The sequence below is a fragment of the Lepus europaeus genome, chromosome 10 (assembly GCF_033115175.1).
Source record: "Lepus europaeus isolate LE1 chromosome 10, mLepTim1.pri, whole genome shotgun sequence".
NCBI lineage: Eukaryota > Metazoa > Chordata > Mammalia > Lagomorpha > Leporidae > Lepus > Lepus europaeus.
The window spans coordinates 67,793,694-67,819,091 of NC_084836.1; the positions used below are offsets into that span (position 1 = coordinate 67,793,694).

General features: G+C 53.8%; 1 protein-coding gene across 1 annotated transcript; it reads left to right on the forward strand.

The window, feature by feature from the left end:
• Nucleotides 1-8,108: 8,108 nt before the first annotated feature.
• Nucleotides 8,109-15,165, forward strand: KRT2 (keratin 2). The gene is made up of 9 exons (XM_062202175.1): nucleotides 8,109-8,708; nucleotides 9,625-9,839; nucleotides 10,509-10,569; nucleotides 11,284-11,379; nucleotides 11,913-12,077; nucleotides 12,313-12,438; nucleotides 13,540-13,760; nucleotides 14,553-14,587; nucleotides 14,702-15,165. Exons 1-9 carry the CDS (start codon nucleotides 8,109-8,111, stop codon nucleotides 15,163-15,165), a joined length of 1,983 nt encoding a protein of 660 aa, XP_062058159.1.
• Nucleotides 15,166-25,398: the final 10,233 nt, after the last annotated feature.

Below are 25,398 nucleotides of genomic sequence, written 5' to 3' on the forward strand. Positions count from 1 at the left end.
ATGGCTATAATGGCCAGGGCTGGGCCAATCCGAAACCAGAAGCCAAGATATTCTGGGTCTCCCATGTAGGTGCAGGGGTCCAAGCACTTGGGCTATCTTCTGCTGCTTTCCCAGGCCGTCAACAGGGAGCTGGATCAGAAGTGAACAGCCTGGGCTGGAACCAGCACCCATATGGGATGCTGACACTGCAGGTGGAGGCTTAACCTGATCACCCCTCCCCCAACCTCCACCCCAACACTGGCCCCTCTCTTCTTACCGTGTAAACTTTCTGATCAGCACATAAGACTCACACATCTACAGGCTCCCTGTTTACTATTTCACCACCATGGTCCACCCATGGAACCAAGGGGTCAGCCTTGGAGTGTTCTCATCTGGAGGCCACGCCTCTCCCAGGTCTTTTTATGGGGGTAGGGCCCCAAATCTACTGCAGCCTGTGGCGGTGGTGGCTGCGTGTCCCGAGGTGCTCCCAGGATCCCGAGCCGGGGTGGAGCGTCAGGTGGAACCCGGGCTGGGCACCGCCTCCCACAGAAGCCGGTCCTGGGAGCCAGAGCCTGGGGCAGGCGGCCAGCCACATATGCAAGCCAAATCAGTTCAGAACAGTGGCGCCTGGACTTTATTTGGATCATGGGACCTCGTGTGATGCTTCCTCCCTTCCCTTGGCCAGAGTCCCTTGCCCAACCCCAGGCAAGCGCCCACTGCGGCAGGAACTCCCTGTGGCTCAGCCCCTCCAGGGACTCCTGTTTGAGAGCCCAGCTCCGGGAGTCTGGGATCCGCAGCCTGCCTGACCGCTCAGGACCTTGGTGCACGGCATTGCCTGGATCGGCCCCAACAGGCCCGGGTCACACCCCTGTCGCCACGTTCCTCCGGATTCTCTTTCTCTCCTCCCAGGGAAGCCGCACTTCCGCTTCAGGGAGTGGCTTGGAGGGCAGCCCCCTGCAGGCAGAGCACAGACCCCATGGGGTGGGCAGGGTGGGGAGGAGTGGGGGGGGGGGAGGCAGTGGGGGGGCTTCCCACAGTGGGGCTGCAGAGTGAGGACTGGCCCTGAGCAGGGGGTGTGGCTGTCTGGGGCCTGCCAAGGGTCTGCTCCCTCCTCTGTCACAGAGGGAAGCAGCCTCTGTGACTGCGCGTTCTGTTTTTGAGCCTTGCAGTTCCTCCTGGGTTCTTTCTGAAGATGGTGACTCTGAGCTGGAAGCAATTTCCAGCTCTGTGGCCCAGCACCCCCATTTTCCAGATGAGAAAACTGAGGCTCGGGAAGACTCCATCTGAACTCAGGAGTCAGAGAGTCACGTGGCTGCATGTGGAGTGTGGGTCGAGCCTCCTCATCTGATGATCGTCCCATGCCTATTGGCTCCCAAACCCCTCAGGGTGCAGGTGAGGAAGGCAGGTGCAATGCCAAGGTGGCACGGTTGGCTGCTGGCAAGAGAGTCGACCTTGACTCCTGAAGTGCCCTTTCCTGGTTTATCCGTCACACGGCTTCCCTTATAGAAGTCCTGCTAAGGGGCCAGCACTGTGGTGTAGTGGGTAAAGCCATTGCCTGCAGTGCCAGCATCCCATATGGGCACCAGTTCGAGTCCCAGCTGCTCCACTTCCCATCCAGCTCTCTGCTATGGCCTGGGAAAGCAGTAGAAGATGGCCCAGGTCCTTGGACCCCTGAACCCATGTGGGAGACCTGGAAGAAGCTCCTGGCTCCTGGCTTTGGATTGGCACAGCTTCAGCCATTGTGGCCATCTGGGGGAGTGAACCATCAGAAGGAAGGCCTCTCTTTCTCTGCCTCTCTCTCTCTCTCTCTGCCTCTGCCTCTCTAGAACTCTGCCTTTCAAATAAATAAAGAAATGAAGCTGCCCGGAGCATCTTGAACAATTATCTTCATTTTTGCTCTCCATCCACATCCCTGTGGCCACTGCTCCCAAAAACCAGGCATGCTGGTTCCTGCAGGTAAGGACAAATCTCTAAGGAGTTTGTTGCCACCCCAAGGGGCAGGAGTCTCTTGAGTTGGGTCTTTTACAATTAAACTTGCCTTCATGTTTTGTTTCTCATTTTTTTTGGAGGTGTGGTATCTCCTGACCTGCCTCCTCCAACCCCTAACCCACCCCACACAGAAAGCCTCAAAAAAGAAGTCAAAGAGCTCTCAAAGGGGTGGGGCAGGTGGAGGCGAGTCCTGGGGGTGGGCAGCACTGGGTGGCCACAAGTGTCCATCTGGAGGCATGGCAAGCTTCAACTGATGGCAAAGCAGAAGGAACGGATACATTTGTTTTTGCCCCTCCCCCTCAAGTTTTTGGATCCATGCAAACGTTTTTCCGAATATGCATGCTATTTTTTTCTTTTAAAAATGTGTATTTAGGCCGGTGCCGCGGCTCACTAGGCTAATCCTCCGCCTTGCGGTGCTGGCACACCGGGTTCTAGTCCCGGTCGGGGCACCGATCCTGTCCCGGTTGCCCCTCTTCCAGGCCAGCTCTCTGCTGTGGCCAGGGAGTGCAGTGGAGGATGGCCCAAGTGCTTGGACCCTGCACACCATGGGAGACCAGGAGAAGCACCTGGCTCCTGCCATCGGATCAGCGCGATGCGCAGGTCGCAGCGCCAGCCGCGGCGGCCATTGGAAGGTGAACCAATGGCAAAATGAAGACCTTTCTCTTTGTCTCTCTCTCTCACTATCCACTCTGCCTGTCCAAAAAAAAAAAAAAAAGTGTATTTATTCTCTGGTGATGCCCTACTTTTCATGTTAATGTAATATGAATACAAAGAGAAGAGATTCAAGGTAGTTCAGAGAGGCAATTCTTGAGAGGAGAACTGTGGGAAGGGGGAAGGAAATATCATTATGTTCTTAGAACATGCACTTTATGTGACTTCTTTTTTTTTAAAGATTTATTTTATTTATTTGAAAGAGTTACAGAGAGAGGTAGAGACAGACACAGAGAGAGGTCTTCCATCCACTGGTTTACTCTCCAGATGGCTGCAACCCCCAGAGCTGCACCGATCCAAAGCCAGGAGCCAGGAACTTCTTCTGGGTTTCTCATGCAAGAGAAGGGGCACAAGGACTTGGGCCATCTTCCACTGCTTTCCCAGGCCATAGCAGAAAGCTGGATTGGGAGTGGAGCAGCTGGGTCTCGAACTGGTGCCCATATGGGATGCCGGCACTGCAGGCAGCAGCTTTAACCGCTACACCACAGCACTGGCCCCTGGATGTCACTTTTTTTGCACCAAAATAAACTTATCTTTTCATTTAGTTTAACATGGACTCAAAATATTTTTTCAAACTTATTTTCATTTTTTTTTGAAAGCCAGAGAGAGGTTTTCCATTTGTTGGTTCACTCCCCAAATGTGCTTAAAAGCCAGGGCTGGGCCAGGCTGAAGCCAGGAACCTGGAACTCCATCTGGGTCTCCCACATGAGTGGCAGGGACCCAAGCACTTGAGCCATCACCTGTTGCCTCCCAAGGGGATGCATTAGCAGGGAGCTGGATCAGAAGCGGAGGAGCCAAGACTTGAAGGAGGCACTCCAGTATGGAAGGGGGGGTGTCCCGAGTGGCAACTTGACCTCTGGACTGAATGCCTGCCCCCTCCCTGCCATGAACTCTTGGGAGCACCCTCGTATTTGACAGCTGTCTTGTCCGTCCATGTTTGGGTAGCAGTACAGGTAAGGGACCAAAGTGGGGAAGCTGGTGGTAGGACAGGAGAGGCGGGAAACAGCTGGGCTGGAAGGAGCAAGACCTGGTCCTGGAGGACCTTTTGTGATTCTTTGTGTGGATGAGGACATGTTGGAGGTGGGGACACACACGCAGGCCTGTCACTCAGTGTCATTAACCAGACAGTCTTTTGGCAAACAAGGCACCCCCTCCACCGCCCCTATGAGTGGCAGGTAGCTCATGGTGTGCAGGCTAAGTCCATCCAGCTGTGTGGATGGGTCCCCTTGGGAATGAAGCTAGCATGTGTAATGTCCCCTCTTGTGGGTCAGCTCTTCCAGAACTCACTTATAAAACCACAGCTATGTATGGCGCTCACGGCCACAGCACTGGGAATGGACGCTTCGTGGCTGACGAGCTCCTACGAGCCAGGCCACGCTCAAGTCTCCCTTTTCATTGATTTGTTCATCATCACAGCTCTCTGATGGCTTCATTCATTCAATGAGAGCGTGCTGTGCCCCAGGCGGTGTCCATGCCCTCGCCCCTCCTGGGTCTGGGGTCTGCGCTGTTTCTGAGCGGTGGACACGCCCTTGCTTTCCCCCCGAGGAGCCCGGAGCTCTGCGTGGCAAGGGCTTTGGAACTTGGTGCTGCGGGTGGACCTGGCCGCCTGCCAGCCTAGCTTCTGGGTTCTCAGTAGTTTGGCAGGATGCCCTAAAATCAGCGGCAACAGTTTCACTGGAAGGAAAGAGGGTGATTAAAAAAAAATGCCCACTGAAAAGAACATGTTGGGTAAGAGAGGAGGGGAGGTCTGGGGCCGAGCCGGCAAACTGGGTCAGAGGCTGGCACCGCAGATTGAGTGAGCAGTTCTCAGATAATTGTGTATCCAGAAATGTGCTGGAGGGAGCTATTGAGCAAGTGGCTCCTGGGAGCCACCCAGCCTCCTGTCCTACCTTCCCTTAGAGCTGCGGAGCTCAGCGGAGCTCAGATGGAACACGGGGAATCAGCCCGCAATGCAGCCATATGCCTCCCGCTGCCTGCTTCAGGCTCAGCTGTCTCCAGCCACCTCTCGTCTGCACTTTCTTGACAAGATCGGACTTTCTATGGCTTTGGGCAGCAGCGGGGGCTGGAAGGAGATGGATCTTAAAGACCCTTACAGACTAGGGAGGGCCCTGCTCAGTGGATATGTTGGGTCTTTGGGACCCAGAGGAGGATGAAGGGCAGGCAGGGTGGGGTTGATGTACTAGGGACGTACGCACGGACACGGGGGAACCTGGAGAGACCTGAGCGTCTCGCCTGGCTCGGAGTTCAATTTGCTCCTCGTGGCTGAACAACTGAGCCCTCTCTGCTCAGCACCCAGGGCTTGCTTCTCAGTCCCACTGCAGGTGCTCTCTTTTTTTTTGACAGGCAGAGTTAGACACTGAGAGGGAGAGACAGAGAGAAAGGTCTTCCTTCTGTTGATTCACTCCCCATATGGCTGCTACGGCCGGCACCCTGCACCAATCTGAAGCCAGGAGCCAGGTGCTTCCTCCTGGTTTCCCATGTGGGTGCAGGGCCCAAGCACTTGGGCCATCCTCCACTGCACTCCCGGGCCACAGCAGAGAGCTGGCCTGGAAGAGGAGCAACCGGGACAAGAACCCGGGGTGCCAGCGCCGCAGTCAGAGGATTAGCCTAGTGAGCTGTGGTGCCGGCCCGCATGTGCTCTTGAAAAGAGGAAAACATTCAGGATCTTGGGTTAGCTGGCAGCTGTTGAAAGAGGAGCTGAGGAACAGGGAGAAGGGTTTTGTTCTTTGGGAACCCATTACATGCTCAGAGACAGCAAAGCTTAAGATTCATTACACCGGCTGGCGCCGTGGCTTAACAGGCTAATCCTCCGCCTTGTGGCGCTGGCACACCGGGTTCTAGTCCCGGTTGGGGCGCCGGATCCTATCCCGGTTGCCCCTCTTCCAGGCCAGCTCTCTGCTGTGGCCCGGGAAGGCAGTGGAGGATGGCCCAAGTCCTTGGGCCCTGCACCCCATGGGAGACCAGGAGAAGCACCTGGCTCCTGGCTTCGGATCAGCGCGGTGCACTGGCCGCAGTGGCCATTGGAGGGTGAACCAACGGCAAAAAGGAAGACCTTTCTCTCTGTCTCTCTCTCTCGCTATCCACTCTGCCTGTCAAAAAAAAAAAAAAAGATTCATTACACCAACAGATCGATACCCACATGGGACAATAGGAATCTGGGATAAATATTCCCATTTTACAGATTAAAAAAAAATTGAGGACCACGGTGGGAGTCAGTTCCAAGATCACCACCGCCAGCCCAAGCTCTTAGTTGCCATTGCATTCACTTAAGGAGCGCAAAGCACATTTTGTAGAAAAGTATACAGAGATTATGCAAAAGAGCAAATTTAACAAATGAAAATCAAAACATCTAATGGAATACCTGTGTGGCATTGATTCTACCTTGCACACTTGAAGACGGGAGGAGAAATCATCTTCAACTTGACTTTGGAAAATAGATGGATGGATGCAGACAGGGAGGACGGGAGGCACAGCAGGTGTGAGGGCAGCATCACAATGTGGCAAGACAGACTGCGTGCCCAGCTCAGGCACAGCAGAAGCTCCATCGACGTTTGCTTCTGAGAGATCGAGACCCCCGCTGCAGCTGGCGTGGCCTCGGCACAGTCACAGGGGAGCAAGGGACAATGAGGGTGTCGCTCAGAAATCCATAGACAATGACACATTTGGCTCGGACTTAAGAGTCTCTCCAAAACTTTCAGCCGTGCAATTTATTTGCATGATTATACTTATACAAGCCAGATTAGAAAAACGATGACGCAGTGCTCCCCCTTCCTAACTCCCTTCCTCCCCCACCACGAAGGACTGGAAGCCAGGAGGGGGTGTGCAGAGAGGTGAATGGCACTTATTGGGTTTCTGCTATTGAGTGGGAACCGTATCTGGCACCTTCCGACTTTTTTTTCCATTCTCTTCTCTTCCTCCCCCTCTTCTGCTTTTTCTCCAACGAGGACACCGATGCTCAGAGGCTCTGAACGACCCAAGGTCATTTCATGGCAATACACTGCAGGTGTGTTCTGCATGATTTTTCTAGAAACTTTGTACTAAGCATTGGCACAGCCCGGTTCTGGAATGGGCAGTGCCTGTACGGACCACGTGGTCTTGGCCATTGGGACAGAAGCACACGCCAAGCACCCAAGGAAAGGAGCTCTCTTTGCGTCATCCACAATGGCAACCCTCACATCTAGATGGGCCTTGAGGGTCTCCGAACACTTTAGACAAAAGTTCCCATTTCCCAGCTAAGAACACAGAGTCTCAGCGCTGACTGAGTTCAAGGTCAGATGGCCACCGAAAGGAGGACTCTGACTGGGAGCTTCGACTTTCAATCCAGTTCTGATACTCTGATGACCTCTGCCTTGTGCTTGATGGGTCCCGTGGACAAAGGAGAGCCTGGGGCTGAGCCTCGATGTGAATGCTTCGTGCATTCCAGGGCCCTGACCTGAGGCGGGGCACTGGGGAGCTCCTGGCATTCACTGCTGTGTGCAGAATCACAGGTGGTCCGTGATTGCTGGCTGGCCGAGGCGAGCCGCTCTTGTATCTCAGGGGCCCGTCAAGCCTTGCATTGCTACCTTCATCAGGTGCCCGAGTCACACAGACCAGAAGCCCCCCATCCTTAGGGTTTTCATGTGAGAAAGTGCCAGGAGTTTATGGTCCCCAAAACTGCAGTCACAGGGAAGAAAAGGGGTCTACTTTAACGTCGAGAGGCTGCAGGAGGCTCTGGTTGATGGACACTTCGTGGATGCCTCCACCAGGGAATCCTGCAGGCCTGGAGCTGCAGGGACCCCCAAAGCCTGATTCTTGTGTATTTCTGGGGTGACAAGGGGAAGGAAAGCGACAAGATACTTTGAGTGAGACAATGTCACCTTGCCACATCTCCCCTCCCTGGGGCAGAGGGAAAAGCCAAGGAAGCTCTCAGGCAGCTGGGGATGGGGGTGGGGTGGGGGCTGTCCTGGTCCCTCCAGCTGTCACCCTCTTCCGCCTGGAGCTGGTGGTGGGCGGCAGCCTGCACGGGTCCAGGGAGCAGCCGGCCTCCCTCGGTCGGTCCACAGCAGGCAGCACGGTTCGGCAGCAAGTTCTTTTTTATTTATTTTTTTTTCCAGATTGAGAAACCCAAAGACTAATCTGCTGTTCTGATGATTTTACAGAAATCAAATTGCTGACAGATGGCCAGATAAACAGGCAAAGTTTGCAATCGAAGCCAGCTCCACGATGGAGCTGGGTAATAGGTTTTCAATGGCTGTTAGCTTGATAATCACCGGGAATAGCTCCCAGGCAGACCAAGCCCACGCCTCAGTGGGCCCACACCCAGGCACCGCCACACCGAGCCTGCCAGTATATATAGGGGACCCTGCCCGGCTCCCAGCATCAGAGCCAAGTGCGCAGACTCTCAGACACTTCTCAGGCGCCATCCACCTTCCTTGCTAAGCAGAGCCGTCATGAGCTGCCAGGTGTCGTGCAGGCCTCGGAGAAGCGGCGTTGGCGGCGGCGGAAGGAGCTTCCGCGGCTTCAGCAGCGGCTCAGCCGTGGTCTCTGGTGGGAGCCGGCGATCTGCCTCTGGCTTCTCCTGCGTGAGCCGCCACGGCGGTGGCGGCGGCGGGGGTTACGGCGCCGGCGGCTTTGGAAGCCGCAGTCTGGTCGGCCTCGGAGGCTCCAGGAGCATCTCCCTAAGTGTGGCCAGAGGGAGCGGAAGCTTTGGCTTTGCTGGTGGATCTAGCGGCCGAGGAGGCGGCTTCCTTGGAAGTCTCCTTGGAGGCGGCGGCGGTGGCTTCGGCGGAGGCAGCGGCTTCGGCGGAGGCAGCGGCTTCGGCGGAGGCCGCTTTGGAGGTGGCGGCGGCGGTGGCTTTGGTGGCTTTGGAGGTCCCCGCAGCTCCGGGCCTGGAGGATTCCCTGGTGGAGGCATCCACGAAGTGTCCATCAACCAGAGCCTCCTGCAGCCTCTCGACGTTAAAGTAGACCCCGAGATCCAGAACGTGAAGTCCCAGGAGCGCGAGCAGATCAAAGCTCTCAACAACAAGTTTGCTTCCTTCATCGACAAGGTGAGGCGGGGTCCCCCACCACCCCGCCGTGGGCCGTGTCTCTGGGGCGCCCGTGGCGGCCGCAGCGCCGTAGCCTGGGTGGCTTGTGGATTGCGAAGCGACAGATTCTGCGGCTCCGCGGGCTGCGAGTTTGGGGGACCATCTGCAGCCAGGGATTACTCGCAGTCCTGGCTGTGTCGTTTCACCCCAAATACATAACCCTTAGGGAAATTCTGGAGAAGTCGTGCGGACAGTGAGCTAGGCCAGTGTAATGGCCGAGGAGTTGGGGCCACGGGAGCGTGCGTTTGGAAGGCAAACTCCTCCTGGGGTCATTTTGCTCTTCCCTAGAAGAGATTTCTCTGTTAAAAGCTTGGAAGCTGAGCTTGGGAGGGCTGCTTGGGGCGGGGCGAAAGCCCGGCCTTCTGTTTGGTGACCCATAAAGCCTTTATGGGTGCTGCCCGGGAGCATCCGTGGACGTCTTCTGCTTCGAGGCAGACAAACCTGGCTCGGTTCTGCTCCCTTGGACAGGGTAGGAATTTACAAGGCTCTTAAAAACCAGGCTGGCAGCCCTGCCCTCGAGGGCCCGGCACTTCTCGGCGTAGTGCCAGTGATGCCTGCTTCTTCTTTCCCTCCCGAAGTTGTGGGATCTCTGCCGGGAATTCAGCGAGGCTCAGGGAGGGAATCGGCCTGGGGTCTTGGGAGCAGCGGCAAACCCAACAGTGGGCGGTGACACAGAGCAGCGCTTCTCTGCAGAGCCAGCTGAGGCTTCCGGGCCAAGAGGCTTTGCCGTCCAGCACCCAGCTGCCCAAGACAAGGCCCGCTGGACGTCTCCAGGCCCCCTCCCGCCTCGAGCAGCCCCAGCTCTGCTCTGGCGAGGGCAGCTTGCTGGTGGGAAGGGTGATCCAGCACTCATGGGTCTCTTCCCCGGCCGCGGCAGGTGCGCTTCCTGGAGCAGCAGAACCAGGTGCTACAGACCAAATGGGAGCTCCTGCAGCAGATCGACGTCAGCACCCGGACCACCCGCCTGGACCCCCTCTTCCAGGCCTACATCGGGGAGCTCAAGAAAAGAGTGGATGAGCTCTCTGCGCAAAGGACGTCCCAGGACTCAGAGCTCAACAGCATGCAGGATCTCGTAGAGGATTTTAAGAAGAAGTAGGTGGCCCAATAAAGCCTGGGAGGCGCTCAGCGCCCAGCGGCGCCATCTGTTACTTCCTTTCCCACCTGCGTTTGGGGTGACGAATGGGAGAGGCCTCTGTGCCTTTGTTGAATATTTATTTGTAAAGCAGACATTAGGGCTTTAGGGATTTTTTTTTTAAGCGATCTTATTTATTTACTTAGAGAGAGAGAGAGAGAGGTCTTCCATCTGCTGGTTCACTCCCTAAATGGCCACAGAGTTGCATTGATCTGAAGCCAGGAGCCAGAAGCTTCTTCTGGGTCTCCCATGTGGGTGCAGGGGCCCAAGGACTTGGGCCATTTTCTACTGCCTCCCCAGGCCATAGCAGAGAGCTGGAGTGGAAGTGGAGCAGCCGGGACTTGAACCGGTGCCCATATGGGATGCCAGCACTGCAGGCAAAGGCTTAGGCTTCTGCGCTGCAGTGCCGGCCCCGGGATCACATGTTTTGTGTGATTGGGAGAATTGGTTTATAGGCTCCCACCCTCATTTGGGTGTCGTAGTTTCAATGGAGGCATTCAAAGAGTGTAGAATGTTCCCAGATCATGGAGGCATTTTTTTTTTTTTGATGAACCCAAAAGAGAAGGGGAAAAAAAATAAATGAGCCACCTAGAAGCATGCTAACTGCTTTGTCATCTGGGGCGCGACAGGTACGAGGATGAAATCAACAAGCGCACAGCTGCTGAGAATGACTTCGTGACTCTTAAAAAGGTGAGCCCGGAGCGTCACATGTTCCTCAAACCCCTCTGTGTGTCCAGACAGACAGGCTGGAAAACAGCTCCCATGCACACAGCAGTAGCCAGGGGCAGGAGGAGACATGTCTGCGTTGGTTTTCTTGCAAACAGAACTATCTGTAGTTCGTTTCTGGAGACAGTTTCCGGTATGTAATGGATGGCTTCTCATCCGTAGCCCACCCCCCAAGCCTGTTTGGAATGATAAAAGCTGCAAACACAGAGGGTCCTCTCTCCTTACTCTAAAGAGCTTAGGTGGCACGGGACCGAGGTGGACTCCCGCGTCAAGTTGCTGTTGGTTGTGGTGCCCCGGGGTGCGGGTTCCCAGCCTGGTTCCTGCGGGGCCCTGGTGTAACTGACAGGGAACTTTCAGGAGAGGTGGGACAGGGAGAGAGCATGGCAGGAGGGTTGAAGGTCTGTTGGCAGCCCACAGAGGCCCCTGCACTCCATCGTGGACAATGCTGGGTCCCCCCTGTGCTCTGATGGTCTAGGGTGGGTGTATGAGGAGTCAGTGGACGTGGGCATGTAGCCCCCTGCAGAGATGCACACCGTGGGACGTGGCTCACCCGGAAGGCTTGAGATGTTGGGGATCAGGTGGTGGAGGTGACTGAGGGAAGCTGGGGCCCAAGCAGGGAACCATGCAAGGTGCAGGGGGTGGGGCGGGGGCTGAGTGTCACCCTGATTTTCCCTGCAGGATGTTGACAGTACCTACATGAACAAGGTGGAGCTGGAGGCCAGGGTGGGTGTGTTGAGAGAAGACCTGGAGTTCTTTCAGTTCCTCTTTGCTACGGTAAGGAGGTCGCTCCTGGACAGAGCCTCTCTTCCCGCCCTTCCCACGAGAGTCGCAGCCAGCTGGGGAGAAGGTGGCAGGGGTGTGGCTGATGGCCTGGTGGACTTCTGCAGCTCAGGTGGTCTTGGGGTGGAGGAACGTTCTCTTCTGATGTCCAAGGACATCAGATTAGGGAAATGCCACGGTAACTGGCTCTCCCTGCACCCCCACATAGCCAGTTCCCCTTAGGAAAAGACTCGCCCTGTGGCCATTCTTATGCTCAAGAGATCAAAATGTATTATGTCTCCAGCCCCCGTGCCCAGCCCAAGTGCACACTGAGGTTTCTGAGCCAGGACGAGCACGGGAGGCATTTGCGATGGGCGGGCTCCTTGGGGGCAGTGATCGTAACTGCTCACGTGGTGAAGGCTGCTCCCCAGGGATGCAGGCGTGTACGCAGCCCTCCCCACACTTCTCAGCAGCCCAGGGGGAACAGTGGCGAATCCCACCCAGGTATGCTTGGCGTTTCCCCAATGCCGGTTCCTTGCATGCTGCAGGAGCTGTCCCAGATGCAACAGACCATTACCGACACCAACGTCATCCTGTCCATGGACAACAACCGCTCCCTGGACCTGGACAGCATCATCGCCGAGGTGCGCACCCAGTATGAGGAAATCGCCCAGAGAAGCAAGGATGAGGCTGAGGCGCTGTACCACAGCAAGGTGAGTATGGGGGCTGCACGGTAGGGTGACCTGGTGAGCAGGAGGTGGGCTTCTCTGCCGCGGAGGGGTGTCAAGTCCTTTGTGTGGGGGGTGGGGGCGGGGCGGGGCAGGAGATGTCCCCCTACCGCCTTGCGCTTGAGTGGCCATCCCCCGACCACTCAGCAGCCCTCGCTGGGCTCCGGTCAAGCTTCATGCAGGCTGGAGCCGCCCTGTGAACCATTCTGTTCCCACGCAGTACGAGGAGCTGCAGGTGACTGCCGGCAAGCATGGGGAGAGCCTCAAGGACCTCAAGATAGAGATCAGCGAGCTGAACCGCATGATCCAGAGGCTGCAAGGCGACATCAGCCACGTGAAGAAGCAGGTGAGGCTCAGCCCCGCCCACTGGCTCCGCCCCACCCACTGGCCCTGCCCCGCTGGCTGACGTGGTTGAATGGGATTCCTGGTGGGTGCAAGATTCCATCTCTCGGCTGGCGCCGCGGCTCAGTAGGCTAATCCTCCGCCTTGCGGCGCCGGCACACCGGGTTCTAGTCCCGGTCGGGGCACCGATCCTGTCCCGGTTGCCCCTCTTCCAGGCCAGCTCTCTGCTGTGGCCCGGGAGTGCAGTGGAGGATGGCCCAAGTCCTTGGGCCCTGCACCCCATGGGAGACCAGGAGAAGCACCTGGCTCCTGCCATCGGATCAGCGCGGTGCGCCGGCCGCAGCGCGCCTACCGCGGCGGCCATTGGAGGGTGAACCAACGGCAAAAAGGAAGACCTTTCTCTCTGTCTCTCTCTCACTGTCCACTCTGCCTGTCAAAAAAAAAAAAAAAAAAAAAAGATTCCATCTCTCTCTCTCTCCCTCTCCCTCTGAAGCGCCAACCTAGCATGTAATAATCTTGATCTGCTTAACATCATTTAAGGGGCTTGTAGCACTTTGAGGGTGCTCTAAGGAACATTCTGAGGTAAGGGTTAGCAAAGGGCAAGAATTGCAGTCACTATCTGATCATTCATATGAGCAACTGCGGAACAACTGCGACCAGGACCCAAGTCCATCTGACCTGCTGGATTGAACACGGCCCCAGACACCTGCACGTGGGGTTTGTGGAGGGGGAACTGGCCTCCGAGGATGGCCTTTAGCTTTGGAATACATGATGTGGGGGCCGAGCTGACTCCATGAGCAGCAGTGGCTTTGCAAAGCAGGATGAGAGTTGAGTGTTGTCATTGGTGGCCGTGACACGGGACACAGGCCCTGGCCCTATGTTGGGAGCATCAGAGGGAGTTACAGGAAAAGCTGGAGAGTCTCATCGAAGGTGAAGTGGGAGAAAGATGCGCCGAGTCTCTGCACGGTTGCTGGCGGCTTGCATGGACTCCAGGGGGGACCCAGTACTGCTGGCGTCTCACCCCCACAGCGCCTCCACGCCACATCCCCTCTGCCAGCAGACTCCACTGCCTGCCCAAACAGAAACTTTCCCTGCTTCTCTCTAGTGCAAGAGCGTCCAAGACTCCATTGCAGATGCTGAGCAGAGAGGCGAGCACGCCATCAAAGACGCCAAGAACAAGCTCACAGACTTGGAGGAGGCCCTGCAGCAGGCTCGGGAGGACCTGGCGCGCCTGCTGCGTGATTACCAGGAGCTCATGAACACCAAGCTGGCCCTAGACGTGGAGATCGCCACCTACAGGAAGCTGCTGGAGGGCGAGGAGTGCAGGTGTGGGCACTGGGCGAGGAGAGGGTGCCCTGGTCTGCCCTCTCCTATCTCCGGGAACCAGGGCTGGAGCGAAGGCAGGGAAAACAGGGGCTGGGAGAGGTCTGGTGCTGGTGGGGAGGGAGCAGCATTGATCGTGTTTCCCAGGCTGAACTGGCGGGCACAGCATTAGTGCACGGTGGTGCATTCGTGGGCCCGTATGCCCCGGCCAGGCACGCTATGCTGAGTTAAGTGCCATGTTAAACACTCTAGCTTTTGCTGAAAGACCAGACAAGATGATGCAAAACAGGTTTGTCCTGAGCCATCTGAAATGCTGGCCTCTTGGTCTGCAGGGTGAGTGACAGCTCCTCCTCCCACCCTGAAAGGGGGTGGTGGGGGTGGGGGTGTGCAGGCTGGCTGGGGCGTGCTGCCCCGGATCAGGTGCTGGAGGCACAGACAGAACCATTTGCCCCAGAGAGGGGCCCTTTGCTTCCTTTGTGGTCTGAGACCTTGGCTGGTATTCCCGGCGTCCTTGGTGACAATCTGGCTGGAGCAACCGAAGCTTCCCAAGGCCACCAGTAAGCCAGACTGACACCCAGCTCGGTGCCTGTTTGGGAGCTGGATCGGAAGTGGAGCAGCCGGGACTCGAACCGGCACCCATATGGGATGCTGGCACTGCAGGCGGCGGCTTTACCCACTGTGCCACAGCGCCGGCCCCGCCATCGTTCATTTGAATTAGAGCAAAGCAGTGAGCTGGCTTGAGATGCAAGACCCAGGTACCCTGCAACGGTCATTCTCTCCCCCTCCCCGCCACAGGATGTCTGGAGACTTCAGCAACAACGTGACTGTGTGTAAGTGGCTGGGCGTGGTGGGCGTGGTCCTGTCCTGGGGGTGGGGGTGGTGTGCTGGCTGGGGCAGGTGCCAGCGGGGGTGACTTGTGTCCTGATTGCTGTCTCTCTCTGCAGCCGTGACAAGCAGCTCCATCTCTTCCAATGTGGCCTCCAGGGCTGGCTTGGGAGGCAGAGGGTCCAGTTCTGGAGGAGGATTCGGTTCCGGAAGCAGCAGTTATGGTTCTGGAGGCAGAGGGTCCGGTTCCAGAGGTGGTGGCTATGGCGGTGGCTCCCATGGAGGCTCTGGCTCTGCGGGGGGATTTGGCTCCGGAGGCGGCTCCCACGGAGGTTCTGGTGCTGGCGGTGGCTCCCGTGGAGGCTCCGGTTCTGCAGGGGGATTCGGCTCTGGAGGCAGCTCCCGCGGAAGTTCTGGCACTGGCAGTGGCTCCCGCGGAGGCTCCGGTTCTGCAGGAGGATACGGCTCCGGAGGCGGCTCTCGCGGAGGCTCCGGCGCTGGAGGAGGAGTTTCTGGCTCTGAGAAGGGTGGCTTGGGTGCAGGTGAAAGCTACGGTTCCAGCGTGACCTTCTCTTTCAGATAAGGGTGCAGTACCCCCGACTCTCCCGCTCCAGAACGCAGAAGGCTGTCTCTGTGTCTTTTGGCTGGTGACAAGTGTCAGAGTTTGTCATTCACCTCTGACAGCATTTGGGAAAAGGGCTGCCCATACACCATTTTTCAAAGATCTTTGCAAACCAGTTAGCTGGAGCCAGTGACATCGTCTGTGTTCTGGGGAAGAAGCTGCATTGCCTAAGTTTGTCTTTCAGCCGTGCCCCACTCCCAGCCCCCGTGCGTCCTTGCATTGCCCATTTGCTGGTCCTTTCCAGAGTTGGTGGGATCAGGACCCAGGCAGTCCGCTGATTGGCTCCCATGGCCATCCTTTCCCTGGCAGTGCTGTGTACATAGCTCTTCTTGCCCACTCTGCTTTCCGAAGGGCTGTGGTCCGGGTATCTGCATAATAAACTTCTTTTGCAATTCATGTCTGTGACGTCTGTTCAGTGCCAAGCTTGGCCAGAAGTGGGTGCGTTGGGGGTGGAATGGTTAGCCTAGTGGTCCCCACTCCAGTTCTCACGTCCGCGTCTCACACTGGAGAGCCCAGGCTCCGGGTCCAGGCTCTGGCTCCGGTCCCAGCTTCCCACTGATGCACGTCGTGGAAGCAATGGTGATGGCTCAAGTAGTTGGGGTCCCTGCACCCATGTAGGAGACCCAGGTTGAGTTCTTGGCTGTCGGCTTTGACTTGGGCTGGCTCCAGTCACTGCAGGCATTTGGGGAGTGAAGCAGCAAATGCAAACTCACTCTCTCTCTCTGCCTCTCAGAAAAGGGATATTTGGAAATGACAGGAACAGGGGGCTCCTGGGTGAGGCAATGTGGCTTGGAGAAGCCTTGGGTGTTCTCCAGTAGGATGGGGCAGGGCTAACCGGGGATGGGTGTGACCCTATCTGAAGGTACTTGCCAGACTTGGCACCGTGGTGTGCAGCTGCTAGGTGGCAGGGATCATGGGAGATTCTCTTTTTCTAGGAGGAACCAATCTTCTCACAAAGCATCCTTCCCGTCCCCACCCCAAACCAGCGATGGGAGGCCTGCTCTCGGGCAGACCCGCCGAGCCCCTGGCCCCACAGGGCTCTCTCAGCCTCACCCAGGCATGGTGTCTGCAGGGCCCTACCATCAGGTGGACCCCAAGGGGCTCCCAGTGGGCAAAGGAGGGCATCTCAGGAAGCATCTGGAACATTCCATCACAGGATCTCCGACATAACTGACTTCCATTTTCACAGAGCACCCCCTCCCATCAGACTCAGCAAAGGTCTCTGTCCTTCCAACCCAGAAGCCCCCCTGCTGCTCCTGCCCATGGAGCGCCCCATCAGGGCAGGCTCCCCCCATGGCCTTGGTCCTGGCCGTGGCCGACAGGGGAGGCAGTTGGTAGCTTAGGTCAGGCCTTTGTCTTTTTTTTAAGATTTTTTTTGACAGGCAGAGTTAGACAGAGAGAGACAGAGAGACAGAGGGAAAGGTCTTCCTTTTTCCATTGGTTCACCCCCCAAATGACTGCTACGGTCAGTGCACTGCGGCTGGTGCACTGCTCCGATCCGAAGCCAGGAGCCAGGTGCTTCCTCCTGTTCTCCCATGAGGGTGCAGGGCCCAAGGACCTGGGCCATCCTCCACTGCACTCCCAGGCCACAGCAGAGAGCTGGACAGGAAGAGGAGCAACCGGGACAGGATCCGGTGCCAAGATTTATTTTTATGATTTTGAAAAGCAGGGTGGGGCCGGCGCTGTGGTGCAGTGGGTTAAAGCCCTGGCCTGAAGTGCCGGCATTCCATATGGTGCTGGTTCTAGTCCCGGCTGTTCCACTTCCAATCCAGCTCTCTGCTGTGGCCTGGGAAAGCAGTAGAAGATGGTCCAAGTGCTTGGGCCCCTGCACCCACATGGGAGACCTGGAAGAAGCTATTGGCTCCTGGCTTCAGATTGGCGCAGCTCTGGCTGTTGTGGTCATTTGGGGAGTAAACCAGCAGAATGGAAGATCTGTCTCTCTGGCTCTACCTCTCTCTGTAACTCTGTCTTGAAAAAAAAAAAAAGGGCAGAGTTATGAGGGGGAGGACAGATAGAGGGATCTTCCATCTCCATGCTCTGGTTCACTCCCCCAAAAGGCGGGACAGGGGCTGGGAGCCCCTGCAGCCAGCTCTCTCCTTGCCTGTTGAGACGTGGACTTTCTCCGGGATGGGAGAATGCCTTCTCAGGGCCATGTTCTTCCACGGAGCTTGGTTCAAGGTCTAGTACCATATGGGGTATTCAAGAAAAATAAGAATTTTTTAAAAAAGTGACAGCATTCACTGGACTCAAACTCCCCTGAAAAGGCAACAGACGCACACCCAGGGCATCCTGTAGCTGTGCTTCGCCTCTGCCTGGGCACCCGCAGTCCCTGCTTCTGTGGCTTTTGTCCTAGTGGGCCTGGTCCAAGTCCTGTCGCCGCTGTCTCATTGTCACCCCTCTGGCTTTCCATGAACCCAGCTCAGAGCCCCTCTTCCTCAGAAGGCCGCTCAGAGTCCACCCAGCTCTGAGCAGGGGTCGCCACCGCTGTGCGCTCAGCATTTGTAGCATCGGGGCAGCATCCAGGTACGCAGCTTTGGAATCCGTCAGCCGTGGACAGGTGCTGCCTCTCCCGCTGAACCGGTTGCATCATTTAGGTAGAGCCCTTAATCTTTTAAATCCTTGTTTCCACATCTGGAAAAAATAAACAAAACATGAAGGTGACAATGGCAGCTGCTTCCCGGTGTTGTTGTGAGGATTAAAAGATTAACTTCGTGAAGTGTTTCACAGAAAAATCTGGACACAAAAATCAGGCAATAAATGGTATGCGTTCAGCTGGTAAAAGAGGTGAACTGAAATGTTTCTCTCTGTAAAATGTTGAAGGTAAAAGCTAACAGTTCCTATTAGCACCTGGTCAGGTAGCCAGCACAGGTGCCATTATTATCCCATTTGGCGGTTAACAAAACTGAGGCTCTGAAAAGTCCATCATCACTGGAATCGAAGGCTGTGGCTGTGGATCTTACACCTTACCCCTTTGCTTTGTGTTTCCTACATTCTTGTTTACTTTGTTCAAGAGAGAGCATGCGAACGTTGCTCTCCTGTGAGCTGGTTCATTCCCCAAAATCCTGCAATGGCTGGGCCAAACATATCTAATTCTGGGTCTACCCTCTGGGTGTCAGGGATCCACCTAACTTGAGTTGTTACCTGCTGCCTCCCAGGTAACAGGAAGCTGGTCTTGGGAGCAGAGCCGGGATTTGAATCCAGGCTCCCTGATAGGGGAGGCAGGTGTCCGAGTGGCAGGTTAACCACTGAGCCAAATGCCCGCCCCTTCTTTCTCCTTCTTGGACACCTTACCCTGTTGCCCTCTCCTGCCTGTATTTCCCTCCCTTGATTGTGTTAGGGGCTCCCCCTACCGCAGATGGGGGCTCACGCAGAGACCTGGCTGAGCAGGGAGGGTACAGGACGACAGGGGTGGGGGGTCTCTCAGCCTGGATCCACAGAGAGAGACCCTCAGAGAGAGGTCCCTGACTCCTGTCGGGCACATGCCTGTTAGCTCACAAGTGGCTTCTGTGAGGTCCGCAGTCTCAGGGTAAGATGAGAATCGGGGGCCCCAGCTGAGGCCATTGGTCAGTGAGGCAGCCTGCGTTTTCCTCGTCTAGCTAAAGGTAGACCAGCAAGCCTGACCCAGAACGCTTTCTCAGGCCATCGGCCAAGCAGTTATGGAGTGACTTCAAGAAGTGGCCGTGCCCTTGGTCCACACAAGGATTTCCTATAGGAAGGGCGGCTTCTTGAGCTCCCACATATAAGGGACAGCACGTGATGTCTGTCTTTCTGTGCCCATCTGTTTAGTTGCAAAAGGGTAGAGTTTCAGTTTATTTTATAGCTGAATAGTATTCCACAGTGCTTCCATACCACGTTTTCTTTATCGATTCATCTGGTGATGGGCATCTTGGTTGATTCCATATTCTGGCTGTTGTGAACATGTTGCTATCAACAGGGAGGTGCAGGTATCTTTTTGACACAACCTGTTCCCATCTTTTGGGTGTAGACCCGATGGTAGCCTTGCTGGATCATATGGCAAGCCTATTTCTAATTTTCTAAGAAATTTGCATACTGTTTTCCCCAGTGGCTGCACTAATTTACATTCCCACCAGCAGTGTATAAGTGCTCCCCTCTCTCCACATCCTCGCCAGCGTCTGTTACTCTCTGTCTTTTGGATTTGGGCCATTCTGACAGGGGTGAGGTGGTATCTCATTGTGGCTTTGATTTTTCATTTCCCTGATGGTTAGCAATGGGGAGCATTTTTTTCATGTATTTGTTGGCCATTTGCAATTCTTCTTTCAAGAACTGTCTATTGAAGTCTTTTGCCCATTTCTTAACTAGATTGGTTATTTTGTTGTTGAGTTTTAATTTTATTTCTTTTAAAGATTTATTTATTTACTTGAATGTCAGAGTTATACATATATGTCAGAGTTATATATATATGTACATATATATATGTACATATCTCTATGTATGTACATATAGGCAGAGAGAGAGAGAGAGAGAGAGAAGTCTTCCATTGGTTGGTTCATTCCCTAGCTGGCTATAATGGCTGGAGCTGTGCCCATCCATAGCCAGGAGCCAGGAGCTTCCTCTGGGTCTCCCATGCGGGTGCAGGGGTCCAAGGACTTGAGCCATCTTCTACTGCTTGCCCAGGCCATAGCAGAGAGCTGGATCGGATTGGAGCTGCCACAGCGCTGGCCCCCAAGCTTGATCTTTCTTTCTTTCTTTCTTTCTTTCTTTCTTTCTTTCTTTCTTTCTTTCTTTCTTTCTTTCTTTCTTTCTTTCTTTCTTTCTTTCTTTTTTTTTGGTTCAAGATAGCTTTGGCTATTCTGCGTCTTTGGTGATTCCATATGAATTTTAGGACTGTTTTTTTTTCTAATTTTGTGAAGAATGTCATGGTATTTCGAAAGGGATTGCATTGAATCTGTAGCTTGCTTTTGGTAGTATAGACATTTTAATGACACCGATTCTTCCAATCCACGAGCAAAGAATATCTTTCTATTTCTTTGTGTCCTTGATGATTTCTTTCATCAATATTTGGTAATTTTCATTGTACAGAGCTTTCATTTCTCTGGATAAAGTTATTCCTAAATATTTGATTTTTTGTGGCTATCTTGAATGGAATTTCTTTCTTGTTTTTTTCTTTCAGAGAGTTCCCTCGTTAGTGAATAAGAAAACTGTTTTTTTTTTCTATCTGTTTGTTTTGTAACTTGTAACATTACTGAACTGGTTTATCACTTCTCAACAGTTTTTGGTGGAGTGTTTCGCTTTTTCCACGTATAACATCATGGTACCTGCAAACATGGGGCTTTGGACTGTCCTATTTTCCAGTTCTGATGCCTTTATTCTTTCTTCTGCCTCATTGCTCTGGCTAAAACTCCAGTACTGTATTGGATGAGAGTGGCAAAAGTGGACATCCTACTCTTCTTGTTCCAGATCTTCCGGGAGGCGCTTTCCCCATGGAGTATTAGATGGATATTGGCTGTTGGTTTGTGATACGTGGCCTTTGCAATTTTGAGGTATGTTCTTCCTGTACCTAATTTGTGAAGGGTTATCATGAAGAGGTGTTGAATCCTATGGAATGATTTCTCTGCATCTGTTGAGATGGCCATACGGTTTTCTATCTTCATTCTGTTGATGTACTTTATGATGTATATTGATTTGTGACTGTTGAACCCTCCTCCCACCTCTGGGATAAATCCCACTCGATCCTGAGGTATGATCTTTTCCTGTGGTTTTGGAGTTGGTTTGTGAGTATTTTGTTGAAAATCTTTGAGTCTCTGTTCATTAAGGATCTAAGTCTATAGTTTTCTTTTCTTTTCATTTCTTTGTTTGATTTTGGTATCAAAGTGATGCTGGCCTCAAATAAAGGGTTTGGCAGAGTTTCCATCTTGCTCAGTATTTTCAAATAGTTTGAAAGGTATTGGAATTCAATCCTCTGTAAATGTTTTGTGGAATTCAGCAGCGAAGCCATCAGGTCCTGGACTTTTCCTTGATGGAAGACTTTTGATTACTGCTTCAATCTCATTACTTGTTATGGGGCTGTTTAGATTGTCTAATTTTCTTGATTTTAACCTTAGTAGGTTGTATGAATCTAACAATTTATCCATTTTTTAAAGGCTTTCCTGTTTATTAGCATATAATCCCTTCTAACAGTTTTTCAGGATCTTTTGTATTTCAGTGCTGTCAGTTGTAATGTCTCTTTTTTCATCTCTAATTTTATTCATTTGAGTTTTGTTTTCTGTTTTTTTCTATGTTAGTCTGGCTAGAGGCTTATCCATCTTGTTTATCTTCTAAAAAAAAAAAAAAAACCCAGCTTTTTGCTTTGTTATCTTTTTTTTCCCCTTTTTGCTTTGTTACCTTTTTTTCCCAGTCTTTTGGCTGGAGAATTCAATCCATTTACATTCAAGGTTAGCCTTGGTAGATAAGAGCTACACACACACACACACACACACTACGCACTCGTCTACATATCTCTCTCTCTCACACACACACACACACACACACACTCGTCTACATATATTCCCCCCACCCCAGGACACAACTGTGGATCTTCCTCCCGGGGACAGTGTGTGGGTGACCTGGGTCCATGGGCCTCCCCCTCCCCAGGGATGAGGCAAATGCGTGCCAGGGGCCGCACTGCCTGCCACGTCTGGCAGCGGGTTTGCAGAGCTTGTGCCGACTCCGGTTCATCGCACAGGGTGGGCGGCTCCCACCTGCCTCTCCTCTGCGCTTCTCCAGTAACCTTCATGGGAAAGGCACTCTGTCTAGGAACTTTAAAATATTCGTGATCACACAGACCTTGAGTATTGTTCACCACCCTGCAACACACACACATGCACACTCATACACACACTCATACAAACCATGCACGCATATACTGACACACACACTCTCACACACTCACACACATACTCACACCCACACTCCACACAGATACTGGCACACACACTCATGCACACTCCACACACATTCACACCCTCATACATACTCACATACTCATACATACTCCACATACACATTCATACACACACTCACACACTCATATAAACTACACACACATTCACACACACACTCTCACATATACATTCACACACATGCTCACATCCACACTCCACACAGATACTGAACACACACTCATACACACTCCACACAGATACTGACACACACATTCATGCACACTCCACACACATTCACACACTCAGACACACTTACATACTCATACATACTCCACACACATGCACATTCACACTCCAAACACACTCAAACACACTCCATACACACTCATAATCCACACTCACATACTCATACACACTCCACACACATACATACTCCACACACACTCACACACTCATACTCCACACATACTCACACACTCACATACTCATACTCCACATACTCACTCACACACTCATACACACATACACTCATATACACACTCCACACATACACTCACAAACTCCAATACACTCTCACTCATACATACACACTCACACCCTCATACACACTCCACACACACACTCATACACACTCCATACACACTCATACTCCACACTCACTCACACACTCATACACACACAGTCATACACACTCCACACACATACACACTCCACACACACTCTCACACACACTCACACACTCTCACACACACTCACACACTCCACACACACATACACACACTCACACACTCCACACACACTCTCATACACACACTCACACACTAAACACACACACTCACACACTCACAGACACACTCCACACACATACACACTCACACTCTACACACACACTCCACGCACATACACTCACACTCACACTCACTCCACACACACATACACACTCACACACTCACACTCCACACACACTCTCATACACACTCCACACACTCTCTCACACACACACTCCACACACACTCTCACACACTCACACACACTCTCACACACACATACACTCACACTCACACACACACTCCAACACACTCTCATACACACACTCACACACTACACACACACTCACACACTCACAGACACACTCCACACACATACACACTCACACTCTACACACACACACTCCACACACATACACTCACACTCACTCCACACACACATACACACTCACACACTCACACTCCACACACACTCTCATACACACTCCACACACTCTCTCACACACACACTCCACACACACTCTCACACACACTCACACACACTCTCACACACACATACACTCACACTCACACACACACTCCAACACACTCTCATACACACACTCACACACTACACACACACTCACACACTCACAGACACACTCCACACACATACACACTCACACACTCTCATACACACTCTCATACACACACACACTACAAACACACTCTTGTACACACTCACACACACTCTCACACACACTCACACACTACACACACACTCACACACTCACTCTGGACTGAGACAAGGGTGCATTAGGCGGCGTTTCTGTTTACCCTTGGAAGGGACAGAATTGTGCCCTCTCTCCCTCTTCACTGGGCAAGCTCCATTTTTGTTGTGAGATTGTTTAGTTATTTAGGAGACAGAGAAAGACAGAAGGACAGAGCTGCCGTCACTGGCTTCCTCCCCAAATGCCTGCCATGAAACTTCAGCGTGGGTCTCCCACGTGGCTGGGAAGAACCCAACTACTTTGGCCATCACCGCCGCTGCCACCCAGGGTGTGCACCAGCGGGAAGCTGGAGGCGGGTGCTCTGGTGTGGCCGGGGTCACTGGGACCACCTCGGCCTCCATGTTTGAATCGTTGGCTTCAGTCCCTTGAGCCTTGCTTGGCAGCCACGCTGATGCCACTGTTGCTTAATCAGGGGTACTGGTGCTGTCCTGGTTGTTATGAGATTACGTAAGCGGGTGTGACGTGGGGAGCCGAAGGCTGAGGGCTCCGGTGCCAGGGGCCCAGCTGTGCCCTTGGTGTCCCGAGGTTTGCCTGGGGAAGCAAGTCTCCTCATTTCCTTGTCATGAGCTCTGTCCTGAGCCAGCCGGCGAGGGAAGACAGGGACAGGGTGGGCAACGCTGCAGCCTTGGAGCAAACCCCCCACCCCCCGCCAGCTTGCTTCCTTCCTTCCACGAGCCTCTGGGCAATGCTGTGCTTGGCATTAGCAACAAAAGGCGACCGTGACCTCCTCAGTCTCCTGGGAAAGCAGGCAAGTGACAGTGCCGAGTGAAGTGGGAATGGCACCTGCCGGGGACAAGGAGGAAGAGGGCAGGGTTTCTTGATGAAGAGCTTTGAAAGCTGCAACATGGGCCCTGACAGATGGACAGACAGACGGATGGACGAGAGTCAGCCGGGGCAAGCAGGGGTGACGGTAGATGCCATGGCTGACACCACGCGTGGCCCCCCGCAGGTGCTCAGCAAATATTGACTGAATGAAGGCAGATTGACAAGAGCCTGGCTCTTTCGAAGAAATGCAGTCTGGTGGGGCTTGAAGGGGGATGTGACAGAGAGGTGGGTGGGGCTAGACTACTGGAGATCCCTTCTGGGTGGGCTGGACGCATTGTTTCTGTTCATGCTTAAAAGCGGAAGCCCCCACGTCCTGAGAACCCACTGGGGTCCAGACAAATCAGCCCGGTGGCTCACACATCGCAAGAGATTTGGACCCCGTGCTGCAGGACTAAGCAGTGAGGGATCCAGGCGCAGAGCGCGACAGAGCCTGCTCATGTCCCCCCTCCCCAGCCCCCTCTCTCCTCTTCCACAGAGGCAGAAGTTGAGGTGAGCACGTGGCTACCCACCTGTGGCAGCATGCCTACATGCTAGAGTAAAGGTTGCTTGCATGCCTACGTGCTGGAGTAAAAGTTGCTTGCATGCCTACGTGCTGGAGTAAAAGTTGCTTGTGTACTCTCCCAAACAGCTTTAGATAAGTGTCTATGTGAAGGCACTAATGTTTAACAGGGCCAGTTCCTGCTCCCCTGGTAAGACATGTTTACTCTAAAGTTTCCTGTTTTTGTGGGTCTGTATTGTGCTGCTCTTTCGCCATGTTTAGACTTAAGATAATGTTTGACTATGTACTGGGACAGGGGATGGGTACATAAGCAGTGGAAGAAATGTGTTTAGCGCCTCTCCGCCTACATCTGTATTGACAACCGAGTGGCGTCTCAATAAACCGTGATCGAAGAAGGATCTTCGTGCCGTTAATTCTGTGCCTTGCTGGTCAAGGCTCGCCGCAGCTGGTGT